The 16,593-nt window shown below is 44.4% G+C and overlaps 1 protein-coding gene across 2 annotated transcripts in view; it reads right to left on the bottom strand.

Moving 5' to 3' along the window:
- Positions 1-1,103: 1,103 nt before the first annotated feature.
- Positions 1,104-16,593, bottom strand: part of LPIN3 (lipin 3) — a 39,436-nt gene continuing 23,946 nt past the window's right edge. For both annotated transcript variants that reach the window (XM_053394068.1, XM_053394069.1), the window contains exons 10-20: positions 15,222-15,318; positions 14,488-14,557; positions 13,520-13,612; positions 12,352-12,401; positions 6,909-7,041; positions 5,440-5,588; positions 4,850-4,936; positions 3,865-4,017; positions 2,457-2,571; positions 2,252-2,355; positions 1,104-1,487 (exon numbers count right to left, since the gene is read on the bottom strand). In XM_053394068.1, the coding sequence (XP_053250043.1) occupies positions 1,340-1,487; positions 2,252-2,355; positions 2,457-2,571; positions 3,865-4,017; positions 4,850-4,936; positions 5,440-5,588; positions 6,909-7,041; positions 12,352-12,401; positions 13,520-13,612; positions 14,488-14,557; positions 15,222-15,318 (1,199 nt within the window). In that variant the 3' untranslated portion in view covers positions 1,104-1,339. The remainder of the gene's footprint in view (positions 1,488-2,251; positions 2,356-2,456; positions 2,572-3,864; positions 4,018-4,849; positions 4,937-5,439; positions 5,589-6,908; positions 7,042-12,351; positions 12,402-13,519; positions 13,613-14,487; positions 14,558-15,221; positions 15,319-16,593) is intronic.

Genomic DNA, 16,593 nt, shown 5'->3' with positions numbered 1-16,593 from the left:
CTGATGTTTATCACTGGATGTGCCCAAGATTGGAGTCCCTCCCTCCTAGTTGGGTGGAAACACAGATTTAATGGAAACCATGAGAGATGCACAAGATGTTTCAGACATGCAAAAAAACTTTATTGCTGTATCTGCACAGTAGAGTCCTTTGGCTCCAACTTATAGTAGCTATAGTCTAATCCACCTCTTTGTGTACTGAAGTACCATCTAGTTTCACAAAAGGAGGTACGTAAAGGTGAGGTAGAACAAGAATTGGTGCCTAAGTTTAGAGACTATCTTCACAGCAATGTTCAGAAGGGAGGGGAGCCTGTAGAACTCCTCCAAAGTGCCCCAGAGTGACTTGACTACTTCTCCACTTCATCATCTGTCCTTATGTGTTTCCTTCCACCTTTCCCCTCCCAACTGCTAATCCAAGTACTTTAAAAGGCACATTATTTTGGGGTGGGAGTGGAGGAATACATCATCATACATCTATGGTGCCTTCCCATACAAAACACACCCAGCAACAACAACAACGAAACAAAAAAACCCATATGCTACACACACCTTGTGGTATAAGAACATCCACACCCAGTACTTCAGGTATTATTATAACCAGCTAAAACATGGGGCTCATAGTAGCTGAGTTGTCTTTGTTTCTGTCCAACTTTCATTGCTGATCAAACTGGATTTGCTAATTTTTTGAAATGCTAAAATCAATACCTGAGAACCGAGATGGCAGTAGAAGTTGTGTACAATAGCAAAATTAGCACCTTCAGCTCTTTGGGGGAGGGAGGGACACACAGCGAGACTCAGACAGATAGACCACCCCATCAAAGATCATTAAGGCACTTAGTGTCCAGGCACATATTGATGCCATTACTGAATACTGACCACAATCCAGAGAAGAGCTATATGACAAAGCCAGAGGAATTCATTATCCCAACAGGCCGGAGCTCCTAAATGTCCATTAGGTGAGTATTCTTCTCCTGTTCTTCCATCCAAAGCTTGTGGTTTCTGCAGCCATCAACTATGCAAGTCATCAGGCAGAAACGGGAGGGGGGAGACTACCAGCCATTATTAATATTCAGTCAAACCCACTATCACCAACTCTTAAATGCAGGTAAAATGCATTCTGTCATGCGGCATAAACACGTTTGTCAAACCCTGGGTTGGGAAATGTATCCCCCTCGCCCCACACAAATGGGAAATGGAGTCCTGGGTGTCCCCCCTCTCCCTGCTATCTGAATGCTCAAGTATTGCACATTGTGGGAAAGTTGCTACAGGAGGTGTCTGCTGCCTGTCTGTCATACTAGAGGACCAACAGTGAAAGATGCTTTGGAATGTTGTTGGCTCTGCATCACAAGACAAAATCTTCAAAGTCAACAGTGGCCAATGGAGGTCTCCAGTAAGAGAACTGGCTGAATTCTGGGGAAGCCAATGAAATGCTCACATCCTTGCCAATAGGTGGAAACAGGAGCTCTACCACCTCACTCAGTCGGTCATATCTAGAAAAAATAGAATATAAAGGATTAAAGACAGCAAGCCTCCTTCCTTGCACTCTCACCCACTGCCCTGGAAGCACACATCTCCCTTGAATTTCAGTAAGGCAGCACACACAGTTTTATCCACATATAGGGCAGGTAAAAAACAAGTTGCCACACTACCAGTTGGGGATCAGGACAAGCAAAAGGATGGGAGCAGACATTACATCCACACTGGGGATGCCACTGAAAATGGCATCCCCATGGCAAGTTCTTTCATCCACCTATTACTTTTAGTAGTGCTCACCAGGTGACGCAATGACACTGCAAGCTTCCCCTGTCACCCTCTCCCATCAATGACTGCTGTTGATCAAGGGAAGAAAATCCAAACATCACACTGTACCATGTGGCCTTTAAATGTTACTGGGGCAGGAGGGGAAACTGCTGTTCTGGCTGCAGAGTTTGCTTTTCCTGGATTTTTAAATGCATACTGGTGTGGTATAATGAGTAGCATGTCAGGCTAGGACCTGGGAAACCAGGGCTCAAATTTCCACTCCATCATGAAGCTCTTCGGGCAATCAAAGGGCAGTCACCCTCTCTTAGTTTAACCTATTTCACGGAGTTGTTTCGAGGATATGAATGTGGAAAACCATGTATGCCACCTTCAATTCACTTGAGGAAAGGCAGGATATAAACGTAACAACAACGTTAAAAGCACCGTGTCTGCAGAATTGCAAAGAGCTTCAAATTCAATGCAGGAAATGCTCTGGATAAATTTGAAGGCTTACGTTGACTTGTGGATTTTTATGTGCTCCTGTGTCAATTCCCCCTTGGGGTTCACAGTGAATATACGAGTTTCTGGTAACGCCACTTCTTTGTAGGCATGGACATCCTGCTCAGGAGGAAATAGAGAAAGACCAAGGTCACGGCAAGGCAGGAATTCCCCACAAGGAAGACCCCCGCCCCCTTCACACACTAGGTGACCCCACTCACATTTGGTCTGTTCCCAAAAGCAGCGTGGAAAGGCTGCTTGTTGCAGCCAAAGAGGTTCCGGATGTCAGTCAAACAAGCAATTTTGAACACCTCTGGCTTCTTCTCAATCACTTCCCTATAACAATGGTGGGCAGACATTTCATTAGTAAATAATAAAATAATAATAATAATAATAATAATAATAATAATAATAATAATAATAATAATAATTTATTATTTATACCCCGCCCATCTGGCTGGGTTTCCCCAGCCACTCTGGGTGGCTTCCAAAAAAATATTAAAATACTGCAATACATCAAACATTAAAAGCTTCCCTAAACAGGGCTGCCTTCAGATGTCTTCTAAAAGTCTGGTAGTTGCTGTTCTCTTTGACATCTGGTGGGAGGGTGTTCCACAGGGAGGGCGCCACTACTGAGAAGGCCCTCTGCCTGGTTCCCTGTAACTTAGCTTCTTAGTACCACGGCGGGGTGCTGCTCCCGCCCATCCCCTGGCCAAATAAAGTAAGAATATAAGAGAAAAGAAGAAGAACCGACACCAGCTTTATTATCTGAGTCTTGGTATGTATGGATAATTGTTTTATTGCAATAAAGAATTCTGTATTGTTAACACTTTCTTTTCTCTTTAACTTGGTTTTCAGTTGCAATGTCGTGTGTGTGTGTGTGTGTGTGTGTGTGTGTGTGTATCTTTGTTGGTTGAGCCTCATATTCCATGCATAAAAAAAAAACAGAAAACATTCCAATGCATAAAATGTTTCCCAAATATATCCCTAAGTGCTTAGTAGATTTTCCAATGGTCGGATCTCAGCGGTGTGTGTATGTGATAATAGATCTATAGAATCTTTACAACATATACTATTCTGTTGTTCACTACATTCAGTTTCTCGGATCAGATTTTTGTCCCCTTTATTATTGGAAATCTCAGGTGACTCCTTGGAAACACAGCTAGTACATTTATTGCAAGATTCTGATCCGAGTAGGTCCCTTTCTGTTGCCAGATTTCTGATAACAGTATTAGCCTATAAAAGGAAAAATGGATTACTCTATGATTATTGATTTTGCCTAAATAATATTGATTTATACTGATAATTTGATATTTCAAGCGCTATATTGTTCTTATTTTAATGGAATTTAGAAACTTACGGTTTGAGATGTATTTGATTTAAACGTAATTTAATTTATTAATTTTATCTTGTTATACCTGTTTTGCTGTATGATGTATTGAATATGGGCCTATGGCCGTAATAAACTATCTATCTATCTATCCCTAAGTGCTTAATTAGCTGCGTGTCCTTCTCTACATTGGAGAAGACAAAGCAAGCAGAAAATGGTGAAACACCAAAGTACTGCTGCATAAAGCAAACCAGCTGTGTCGCATCAACACATGGTGAGGGATGGAAAAGGGAACTTACCTATGGAAGGCTGAGATGAGACTGCTGGGCGCCAACAGTATGGGACCTTTTGGGAGCACACAGCCCTGGTCATTGACGCATGTCAGGTATCCTTTGGTGATATGTGCCATGCCAATGGATCTGGCTGAACAGTAGAGAAACTTGTATCCATTCCTGGAACGAAGGTATAATTAATACAAGGAAAATACCTGCATAATGCCCAGACCCTTTGGGTCATATCCACACCATATAAAAACACTTTTATACCACTTTAACAGTCATGGCTTCTCCCAAAGAACTCTGGGAGTTGTAGTTTGTTAAGGTTCTCCTAGCAGCTCTTAGCACCCTTTACAAACTATAGTTCCCAAGGTTCTTTGGGAGGTATGGTATGAATGAAAGTGATCTTAGTCTCCACCTCCAGTTTCAATGGCTTGACTTTAATTACTCAGGCCCATTCCTTACTCTTAGAGTAAAGCAAGGCTGTAGCTTGGAGCGCTGAAATATTTCTCAAAGACCCCTCTAGTGTCAATAACATTTGCCTTTTAAAAGTCATTGTCACCCCTCTCCCATTCTGCTGCTGCTTCATTGCCCTTGTCATATTGGAAGAAAGGAGGGATATAAACAAAATAACATACATATTTTTAAAAAACAAAACAATGCTAGGGACATAGGAAAATAGAATTAGAAGAATACAGACATTGTTTAAAGGAGACTGGTTTTAAAAGAAATCACTTCCTAGGAGATGAGTTGTCATGGGTATCAAGAAGTATAAAACCTTTAACAAACTGACCAGGAGGAAAAGAAGAAAATAACATTTCCCCCTGACTTTCAGAATTTGATATGCTGAGCAGTTGCGAAACATATCTGAATAAAAAAGTATATCCTACTCTCCAGTGATTTTACATACTCGTACACATTAATTTGGCGAAGCCCGTAAGTAGACCCTGTTCTCACCTAAGGGACAAGTTTACCACCAAAGATGGACTACAAAGTAGCTACAACTTACAAGTGGATTTTGTGGAAGAGCTTTGCAATGCCTTGGTGGGTCCAGTCTTTCCCAAGGTGTGGCAAGATATGCCCTAGAGCATCAGACCTAATGGGAAGAGGAATAATGAGAAACACATATGCCTATAAAACAACTATGAACTCCTTGCAGTGTAGCTCATGGCTCATGGTTCAGGGTCTACCTTACAGTGAAAATCTGGTGACCGTTATATGTTGTTATGTGGGATTGGCAACAAATTGTTACAGAGCTTCCTCATTTCCTAAGGGAAGAGCTTCTGTTTAGAGTTTCAGTCCGGTACTTAGCCATGCCATCCTCCAGGAAAGCATTAGCTATAAAAGGCCCATTTCCATTTTTCTTTTCCAGCTGATACTTAACATTCCATGGCTGCTGGAAACATGTGAGCCTGTACAGTCCTCATTAGGTTATTTGGGGGTGGGAGCTTTCACTGCCCATTTCAGTACTTTGTTTTTGTTTCCCAGTGCATGTTGACACTTTACTTTTGTTTCTCAGTGGCCCCATTTTGCCTCCAATCCTGCTGGCATGGTGGCACCATGTTCAGTGCTAATGGGAGTGATGCCAAAGGGACTTACCTGGTGATAGTTCCATCAATGTCAGAGATCACCACCTTGTCATCCCAGTTCCATAGATAGATGTTGGCTTCACAACGACATGTGCCCTGGTACTGAGTGGTCACGCTGAACACTACCTCATTGACACCGTCTCTCAGGTTCAGACTTTTCTACAGTAAAGAGAGAATTTTTTTAAAAAAAACAAAAAAACCCACACACCATGTTCAGCATCTGTCCATTGCTGTTAGTGTAGATTAGCCATCACATAGTGGATTATTATTATTATTTTATTTAAAAAATCAGTCAGGGGAAAAGGGATGCAATTGGTGGCAATGATGAAGGGTGATCTACACCATTCTTATACTGCTATATCTCTAAATGATGTATAGAAAACTTAAGCAACCACAGACAACATAAGCAAAAATATTACAAAAAATACATGAGGTTATAGGGAACCAGGCAGAGGGCCTTCTCGGTAGTGGTGCCTGCCCTGTGGAATGCCCTCCCATCAGATGTCAAAGAAATAAACAACTAACTGACTTTTAGAAGACGTCTGAAGGCAGCCCTGTTTAGGGAAGTTTTGAATGACTGATGTTTTAATGTATTTTTAATCTTTTGTTGGAAGCTGCCCAGAGTGGCTGGGGAAATCCAGCCAGATGGGCGGGGTATAAATAATAAATTATATTATTATATAAAAATGTAATAATATATATATCTCAGTATTAGTTCATTTTCCTTCTGATACACCCTCCCTCTCAGCCTCCAGGTTCTTACTCCAGGTCCAAACAAACTTTCAGGACCGCCCCCCACAAAAGTCTCATAACAAGAAGTGTTCCTAGTAACAGCAGACATCACCCTAGTCTCTCAGTCTAGACTTGCTTTTCACGGGCTGTCCCAAGGTGAATGGTATGTCCTCAGCCTGCCCACTGCTGTGTCTCATTCAAGTGCACTCTCCACACCAAGTTCCAGATACAGCAGGTTTGTTGAATTTCCCAGGTTGTCCAAAGGCTGGGGGAAAGTATCCTCCTCTACTCATAGCTCTTTCTTCACCCTCTGTACTCTCCTTCTCCTCCTCCAGCTTGCAGTGATAACGGGAGCTTTTTTCTAAAGGCGATTGCCATGTCCTGCCATGAGTGCCATGTCCTTACCAAGATGGTGGGGAGCAGAGGAGGCTTTAAATTTATTGTCCTCACATGCTGCAGTTCCAATGACAATCACTCATAACCTCAGCCTAGTATTTAATTAAAAAAAAAAAAAACTACTGCTGCTCATCTTACGCCATTAATGTGATGTGTAGTTAGGACCTTAACATCCAAAAGCCATTGGGATCTAACTCATAGTTAAGGGGTTTGAGGGGTTTGATTGGGAAGGACCATCCAGAAATTCCAGTGAGGCAAGCCTGTTTGGAGGTCCATCTCTCAAAGCAAAGAAGTCACATTAATACATACAAAAGGCAGCAAGGGGGGAAAGAACCCCTTAAAACTACGTACAATTTGATCTGAAGAGAGCCTTAGGGATTTCTTGTACATTGGAAGAAACTTCTGCGTGAGAGCATCTGGTACAGGTCTCTCCCCTCGGCCTGAGGATATAGAGTCGTCATCACTGGATGAACCATCATCTCTTCTGCAGTACAAAGAAGCAGAATGAGAATTCAAGAGTGGAAATGGGGCAAGGATCAAGAATCATAGAATCATAGAATCATAGAGTTGGAAGAGACCACAAGGGCCATCGAGTCCAACCCCCTGCCAAGCAGGAAACACCATCAGAGCACTCCTGACATATGGTTGTCAAGCCTCTGCTTAAAGACCTCCAAAGAAGGAGACTCCACCACACTCCTTGGCAGCAAATTCCACTGTCAAACAGCTCTTACTGTCAGGAAGTTCTTCCTAATGTTTAGGTGGAATCTTCTTTCTTGTAGTTTGGATCCATTGCTCCGTGTCCGCTTCTCTGGAGCAGCAGAAAACAACCTTTCTCCCTCCTCTATGTGACATCCTTTTATATATTTGAACATGGCTATCATATCACCCCTTAACCTCCTCTTCTCCAGGCTAAACATGCCCAGCTCCCTTAGCCGTTCCTCATAAGGCATCGTTTCCAGGCCTTTGACCATTTTGGTTGCCCTCCTCTGGACACGTTCCAGTTTGTCAATGTCCTTCTTGAACTGTGGTGCCCAGAACTGGACACAGTACTCCAGGTGAGGTCTGACCAGAGCAGAATACAGTGGCACTATTACTTCCCTTGATCTAGATGCTATACTCCTATTGATGCAGCCCAGAATTGCATTGGCTTTTTTAGCTGCCGCGTCACACTGTTGGCTCATGTCAAGTTTGTGGTCAACCAAGACTCCTAGATCCTTTTCACATGTAGTGCTCTCAAGCCAGGTGTCACCCATCTTGTATTTGTGCCTCTCATTTTTTTTGCCCAAGTGCAATACTTTACATTTCTCCCTGTTAAAATTCATCTTGTTTGTTTTGGCCCAGTTCTCTAATCTGTCAAGGTCGTTTTGAAGTGTGATCCTGTCCTCTGGGGTGTTAGCCACCCCTCCCAGTTTGGTGTCATCTGCAAATTTGATCAGGATGCCCTTGAGTCCATCATCCAAGTCGTTGATAAAGATGTTGAATAAGACCGGGCCCAAGACAGAACCCTGTGGCACCCCACTAGTCACTCTTCTCCAGGATGAAGAGGAACCATTGATGAGCACCCTTTGGGTTCGGTCAGTCAGCCAGTTACAAATCCACTGAGTGGTAGCATAGTCAAGACCGCATTTAACCAGCTTCTTTACAAGAATATCATGGGGCACCTTGTCAAATGCCTTGCTGAAATCAAGGTAGGCTACATCCACTGCGTTCCCTTCATCTACCAGGCTTGTAATTCTGTCAAAAAACGAGATCAGGTTAGTCTGACATGACTTATTTTTCAGAAATCCATGCTGACTATTGGTGATCACAGCATTCCTTTCTAGGTGCTCACAGACTGTTTGCTTAATGATCTGCTCCAGAATCTTCCCTGGTATTGATGTCAGACTGACTGGGCGGTAATTATTTGGGTCCTCTCTTTTCCCCTTTTTGAAAATAGGGACAACATTTGCCCTCCTCCAGTCTGCCGGGACTTCGCCTGTTCTCCAGGAATTCTCAAAGATGACTGCCAGTGGTTCTGAAATCACATCTGCCAGTTCTTTTAATACTCTTGGATGCAGTTCATCTGGCCCTGGAGACTTGAATACATCTAGACTAGCCAAGTATTCTTGTACTATCTCCTTAGTTATTCTGGGCTGTGTTTCCTCTGCTGAATCATTTGCTCCAAATTCTTCAGGTCGGGCATTGTTTTCTTTATCGGAGAAGACTGAGGCAAAGAAGGCATTGAGGAGTTCAGCCCTTTCTGTGTCCCCTGTTTGCATTTCACCATCTTCTCCTCTGAGTGACCCCACTGTTTCTTTGTTCTTCCTTTTGCTACGAACATACCCATAAAAGCCTTTTTTGTTGCTTTTAACCTCTCTAGCAAGCCTGAGTTCATTCTGTGCTTTAGCTTTTCTGACTTTGTGTCTACACGTGCTGGCTATTTGTTTGAATTCCTCTTTGGTGGTTTCCCCCCTTTTCCATTTTTTGTACACATCCTTTTTTAATCTTAACTCAGTTAAAAGTTCTTTAGATAGCCACCCTGGCTTCTTTAGGCACCTTCCATGTTTCCGTCTCATTGGTATTGCCTGAAGTTGTGCTTTTACTATCTCCCTCTTAACAAACTCCCAGCCATCATGAACTCCCTTTCCTTTTAGTATTACTGTCCATGGGATCTCACCAAGCACTTCCCTAAGTTTTATGAAGTTGGCTTTCTTAAAGTCGAGAAATTGAGTCCTAGTATGCTTGGCTGCTCCTTTCCGCTGTATAGTAAACTTCAGAAGAGCATGATCACTCGTGCCTAATGATCCTTCCACTTCTACCCCACTAACCAGGTCATCAACATTGGTTAGGACCAGATCTAAAATGGCTGTTCCTCTTGTTGCTTCTCCCACTTTCTGGACAATGAAGTTGTCCGCAAGGCCAGTGAGGAATCTGTTTGACCTTATGCTCTTGGCTGAGTTTGACATCCAACAAATATCCGGGTAATTGAAGTCCCCCATTACTACTATCTCCCTTCCTTTTGCATGCTTGGCCATCTGTTCCAGGAAGGCATCATCTATGTCCTCCGTTTGGCTTGGGGATCTATAGTAAACTCCCACAATGAGGTCACTGTTATTCTTCTCTCCCTTAATTTTGACCCAAATGCTCTCACTTTGGCTTTGAGGTTCTAAATCTTGGATCTCTTCACAGGTATACACATCCCTGACATATAACGCCACTCCTCCTCCTTTCTTGTCTGGTCTGTTTCTCTGAAATAGATTGTATCCCTCCATTATTACATTCCAATCGTGGGACTTATTCCACCAGGTTTCAGTGATTCCTATTATGTCATATTTAGTTTGCTGTACCAGGAGCTCAAGCTCATCTTGTTTATTTCCCATGCTTTGCGCATTAGTGTACAGACACTGAAGTCCATTAATCATTCCCCCGTGTCTCTTATTTAAGGATTTTTTCCTCCCACCACTAGGTCTGCGTGCTGTTTGCTCCATTCGGTCTATGACATTTGGATGATCATCTTCATCAATTGATAGACTCCTACCTTCAGGAGCACTGTCTCCCTCCCCCACATTAGTCAGTTTAAAGCCCTCCTGATGAGGTTTCTGAGATTTTTTGCAAAAACATTCCTCCCAACCGTTGTGAGGTGCAGCCCATCGCTTGCCAGAAGTCCATCTTCAAGAAACTGCATTCCGTGATCTAAGAATCCAAACCGTTCCTGTTTACACCATTTGCGAAGCCAGTTGTTCACTTCCACTATTTTTCCCTCTCTCCCTGGGCCACGTCGTTCAACTGGGAGGACAGATGAGATGACAATTTGTGCATTTAATTGCTTCAGTTTCCTGCCCAGAGCCTCGTAATCTCTTTTGATCTTCTGGAGGCTATTGCTTGCAGTGTCATTGGTTCCCACATGAACCAAGAGGAAGGGGTATTTGTCAGTGGGTTTTATGATTCCTTGCAGTCGTTCAGTTACATCTTGGATCTTAGCCCCGGGGAGACAGCACACTTCCCAAGACATCTTGTCAGGCCCACAGATCACTGCTTCTGTTCCCCTCAGTAGGGAATCCCCTATCACCACTACACGCCTCCTCTTAGGTCTGGTCGGGGTTCTTCCGTGAGCTGTCCGTTCCAAGGTCGCCTGCACATTCCCTGAGGACTGCCTTTGCTGCTCGTCTTCATATACCTGATCGACTGTAATGAGGGAGAGATCCTCAAATGGAGTCTGCTCTTCGTCTTCCATGCTAGGAGAAAGGACCTCAAAGCGATTGCGTATTTCTAAACAATCAGAGCGAACCCTGGGCCTCCTACTTCTTTGAGTCACGTTTCTCCATATATCTGGCTCCTGTGTTGGTGAACTAGCCTCCTTCTCAGGGGAGTCCCCTGTCTCCTCCTTGGTGGAGACGGTGTGCTCTGTAGCTTCCAAGAAGAGCTCCAGCTCTCTAATTCTTTGGAGCGTAGCTACACGTTCCTCCAGTTGCTGGACTTTGTCTTTTAAGAGGGCAATCAACATGCAATTGCTGCAGGTAAAGCTGCCTGCAACCTTTGGCAAGATGGCAAACATTGCGCAGGAACCACAGGCGACTGCAGCTGTTCCCTCACCCTCCATCTTGAGAAGGTGTCGTTGGGGGTGACTACAGCGCTCCTCCATCATAAAAAGCGTGAAGACAGGACAAATAAATCCCCCCAAATAAACCTATATCTCCCCCAACAAACGTTTGAGACTAGCTCCCCTAAATCTAAAAGATGGATCAAACTGCGCGCGCCACTAGGCGCGCGCCGCTGCCCTACAAGCTCTGACAAGCTCCTCCCACAGCTAATCACCTACCTCAACAGAAGCCCTGCCCCCTCGGCCAAATCCCAAAGAGCGGGGAAATGGCTATTCACTATTTGAGGGAAAAGAGATGTCACCCTACATAATTCTGGGGAATCTGAAATGAGTCAAGGTCATCACCTAAGCCACTTGTGGCCTTCTAGAAGGTGCTGGGTTCCCAGTTCCCACCAGTCCCAGCCAGCACTGCAAATGGTCATGGATAATCAACTCCCATGGAAAGTAAACTCTAGCAACATCTGGAGGGCAAAGAGTTCTCATTCCTGCCCTAAGCAGTTACCAGCAAGCATAGACTTGCCTAGATGTTAAGTAGTAGATGCTACATAAAAAAGTGTGACAAAATTCATGAAGGATGATGCAATCAACAACCATGATGGCTATACTCTGCCTCCATGGTCAGAGGCAGTGATGATTCCAAACACCAGTTCCTAGAAGCCACAGGAGGGGAGAGTGCTGTTGTGTTTGGGTCTTGCTTTGTGAGTTTTCCACTGGGAGAACAGGATACTGATGGGCTATTGGCCTGATCCAGCAGGCCCTTCTTACGTTCCTAAGCCTTGCTCTCCAGAGACTGTAATACAATATCCAGAATAAACTTGGGTCTAGAAAACACAGCAATCTTCCTGAAGGAAGGAGAAACAAAGAGCAGAAGCATTCCATAGAACCATTGTCAGGCAAGGTTCCATGTTAAACGATGAAAGGGAAGGAATGTTTGTAGCTCAATGATGCAGCATCTGCTTACAGAAGATCCCAGTTTCAATTCACAGAATTTACAGGTAAGGCTGGGAAAGGCTCTCTGTCTGAAACCCTGGAAAATTGATGTCAGGAGATGCAGACAATACAGGCGTATGTGGCCCAATTGAGACAGGGATTGAGGGTTTTGCAAGATTTAAAAATAAATATGGTTTCCTCATTATAACTTTTAAAAAGCAAAAAAACAAAACCAGTAACTTTGTCCTGAACATTGCTTCACCTCAGGGCATGCTGACATCTTACCTCCGCAGTGAGGAATTTGCTCTCCTAGATTTCTGTGCACTGGATTCATGCTGTGGACACAAGAGATTGAAAATCACTAATCTTCTTTAAGCAACAGTTCAAGCAGAAAACCAAGGTCTCAGGCACACCACAAAGAAGCAGGTGCAATGGCATCTCCAAGCACAGACAAATATACCTAAGAAAATATTCTTTCCTCAGGGGTGAAGGAACTCATGGACCTCAAGCTATTGATGGATTCTCAACAGCCTTAAAGAGGAATTTCAAGGAGCACAGGTCCCCTATAGTGTTCACAACGTGGCACATTTTCATAGGCAATAATCCTAATTTTAACACTGAGGAATTGGTGGGAGGAGGATCACCCAGCCAAGTATGGCAATGTGAGCTTGGGTATACTAGGAGCACTTTGACATAGTATCTCCAACACACACATGGAAGGAACAAGTCTGAAAATGGGCCCTTAGCACTTTTTAATAATGCAGAAAGGTGAAAGTGAAAAGGTGACAACAGAGAGATTGCCTATCTATTTCTGGTAGACAGAATCATATTGGATTCAAAGTCAGCCCTCCTCTGCCGGAGGATGTTTGCAATTCTAGCAGCTAAGCTGTCATGTTGTGGGGAAGCTAGGCCTTTATATCTGGCATTTTGACTTTGTAATGACACAGACATTTTATTTATCCACTGATTGTCTCACATGGCTGGAGTCAGGAGGGGCTGTGTGCTATTTTGTGGGGGTGGGGAGGAAGGAATGCTAGTGAAGCTGGTGAAGAGACAGGGTGACTAAAGAACGTTGACCTGAGAAGCAGGAGCCAGAGGAAATAATGGCCATTGGAGACAGCAAATTCCCAGAATTATTTGGTCAGGGGGGAGCCAAACCTGATTAAAGTGGCATATCAGCACTTTAAATGTAAGGTGTGAATGTGACCTCCTCCAAATCTACCTCTGCAGCACTGAAGAGACTATATCACACCTTCTTCCTGTGCTTGAGTAAATGTTAGAATTTTATCCAAAGGGAAAATATTCCACTTTCACATTCATGTTAGCTAATCCCAAATTGAAGTTCAGCTCCAGATCAGTTGCCTACAGAAGTTCAGTCCACAATGTTGCAATGCCACAGAGCAACATTTCCTTCTTGCAGCGTAACTTCATAGAATCATGGTGCACAAAGTACCTCCTCATGTGAAAGTTCTCTTCGCCGCCAGGAAAACCACCACCTGCCTCCCTTCTTGGGCATCTTTTCCTTCATGAGCCTGTCGACAGTACTCTGGTGACATGAAGAGAGAACGAGTGGTGAATTAGGTTCAACCCCAAATGAGATCATCCACATACCATGACAGGATATTCTTACTACCATAATTAAAAGCAGCAATTGATGAGTCATACAGATGTAGGATATGCCCTAGATTCCGGAGCAGCCAGTATCAAATGCTTAGGCTCCATCCGCATTGCACATTTAAAGTAGTATTATTCCACTTTGAAATAGTCACAACTGTCCACAAAGAATCATAGGAGCTTCAGTTTGCTAAGGATGCTAAAAGAAGACCCCTATTCCCCACACAGAGCAACAATTACTATCCCAGGAGATGTAGTATGACCAAGCAGGCAGAGAGCCCCCAGAATGAACAGCTGATCAAGTGCTGGCACAGAACTTGCACCAGCTTGTCTTCCAGACCAGAAGTGCAGAGAATTATGAGGTGTTACAAAGGTTTACTAAAGTTTTGTGGGGTGAGAAGATGCAATTTAGCCAAAGAGAATGCCCATGTATATAGAGACGGGACATGTTAAAGTCAGCTTAGAAATTCTTGCTCTAGAATACAGGTACCAGCTTGTCAGTGATCTGGAATGCAGGAGGTAAGAAAACTTCTGCTGTGTCAAGACTCCAGCTATCAAGGTGAAGTGAAAATAAAGGCTTTTAAAAGGCCGGTAAACCAACCAAAGTCAGAAATTGGTACTCATAGCCACTGTGGCCTGTGACAATGATGGATCCAGGAATAACCCCATGCTATACACTTGCTCCTTTCCATCCAGAGCTGGCTGTCTTCAGATATTTAACGTCTGTGCGAAAGCATTCTTTGAGTTTTGAGACCTATGAGCTTAAGTAAGGCATTTCAGTTCTCCAACTTTGTTTAGACTACTTACCTTGGGAAGTTCCTTTTGGAAAGCTTGTAGGGAGAGGAGCATAGGGGCTGCAACTGCCCAGTTATAATATCTGCAAGCAAAGAGAGGGGAAGAAATTTCACTCTGCCTATAGCCCCATTCATGTGGTAGCAAAGCATTGAGATATGGATGTACCAGTGAGGATGCAGCATGAAAAGGCATGCATTCAGAACACTCCTACACACACACCTGGGCTCACTGACACCTTATGGGGTACCCAAACTGTTATACTTCCACAACATATAGAAAGGTGAAATTTGGCGTGCACTACCCAAGACGACTCTGAAAATGGCATATTGGTAAGGTTTTCCTCTGTACAGTGCAGCATGAATTCTACCCCATAATTGCAGCCATCCACACGCACTACAAGCACTACAAGCCAAGCCCAGCACACCTTATTTTTACTGTTGTCAGTGACAGCGAGCTTATAATGAAGGGCTGTGGGACTTTATACATGTCAGCAAACTTTAGATTGCACAGGGAGTATTTTCAGTGCAGACAGAACATAGCAGACACAGCAGAATAAGAGAGGAATGAAAGTCCCACCTTCATCTTTGATGGATGTGGGCAGTGGGAGGCAGATTTCTAAGAATAGCCAATAATTTATCTAGGCTCACATAATGGAAGCTGGTTAATGTGTGCATGCATGTTTGCACACGTAAAGCAGTTATGGGGGAGGGGAGAGGAGCAGAGCAGAAAGTGCTCTTTCTACTAACTTCTTGTGGATCTGGATCACCAAATTTGGGTCCTCGAGTATTGCTGGGTTCTCCAAAAACTCTTGGTAGGAAACTATGTGCTTCATGAACTTCTCAGCTAGAAATGGAAGGGAGAGAGAAATACATGCCAGTTGGCCAGCAACCCTCCAGCAACTTGCAAAGCTAGTGGTGGCTGCTAACTAGAGGATCACGACAAACAAGGAGCCGCTCCCTCATGCCAGCGGTAGGGTGGAGCCACCCTCTCAACTCCACTGCAGTTCACTGAGGCAGTGCTGGGGCAGGACAGCACTGAGGATGGAGATACACAGGCACACCCGTGAAGCCAATCTGGCACTCCAAACAATGCACTTGTACAATCCCAATTGTGCTGCCCCCTCCCCAGCCCCTCCAGGTAAGCTGCAGTGCTGACAGTGTCAGGAGGGGGGCTTTTCCCCACCACACCAGCCACTGCTGTCCAAACTTTTGTTGCTGTTATGACAGTTATCCTGCCATGGTTTCCCGCAAAGAATCCTGCAAAATACAGTTCCCTGGGGAGGACAGACACTTAGACCTACTAATGTTTGTAGTGTGAATAAAGGTAAAGGTAAAGGGAACCCTGACCATTAGGTCCAGTCGTGACCGACTCTGGGGTTGCAGTGCTCATCTCGCCTTATCAGCCAAGGGAGCCGGCATACAGCTTCCGGGTCATGTGGCCAGCATGACTAAGCCACTTCTGGCGAACCAGAGCAGCGCACGGAAACATCGTTTACCTTCCCGCCAGAGTGATACCTATTTATCTACTTGCACTCTGACGTGCTTTCAAACTGCTAGGTTGGCATGAGCAGGGACCGAGCAACGGGAGCTCACCCCGTCGTGGGGATTTGAACCGCTGACCTTCTGATCGACAAGTCCTAGGCTCTGTAGTTTAACCCACAGCGCCACCCGCGTCCCTTTGTAGTGTAGATATGTTTCCCCAAATTCCCCTTTACTAGGGCTCTCGTTCCACACAACCATATTTCCATTTTAAGACACAGCCTGGCAAGGAGTCATAGGGCAAATCCACTATGGTGTGTAGACCACCAGCTGGCCTGCCATTCAATTTCACTTTCCCAGCAGCTTGAAGCAGGTTTTCTTTTTTTTAGCCTCAGCTGGGTTCTGCATAACCAGCTGCAAGGAAGGTGGGTATGTACCATGCAGAAACAGAGTGTGCCACCCCTGCCTCCTACAGTCACCACTCTCTCCTAGGAACAAGAACAGTAGTGTGTGGCAGTCAGTGCTCCCCCCTCCAAACCAAAAACCGGGCAGCATCAAACACCCCCCCCCAGTCAACCAAGGAACAAAAAGTCCAAACCAATCTGTTATGATTGGCAGGAGGCCTTAGTGAGTGCAAAGA

This window comes from Podarcis raffonei, chromosome 6 (genome assembly GCF_027172205.1).
Source record: "Podarcis raffonei isolate rPodRaf1 chromosome 6, rPodRaf1.pri, whole genome shotgun sequence".
Classification (NCBI taxonomy): domain Eukaryota; kingdom Metazoa; phylum Chordata; class Lepidosauria; order Squamata; family Lacertidae; genus Podarcis; species Podarcis raffonei.
Note: the sequence above shows the minus strand (reverse complement) of the source record. Positions and strands in the feature narration are given on the sequence as shown.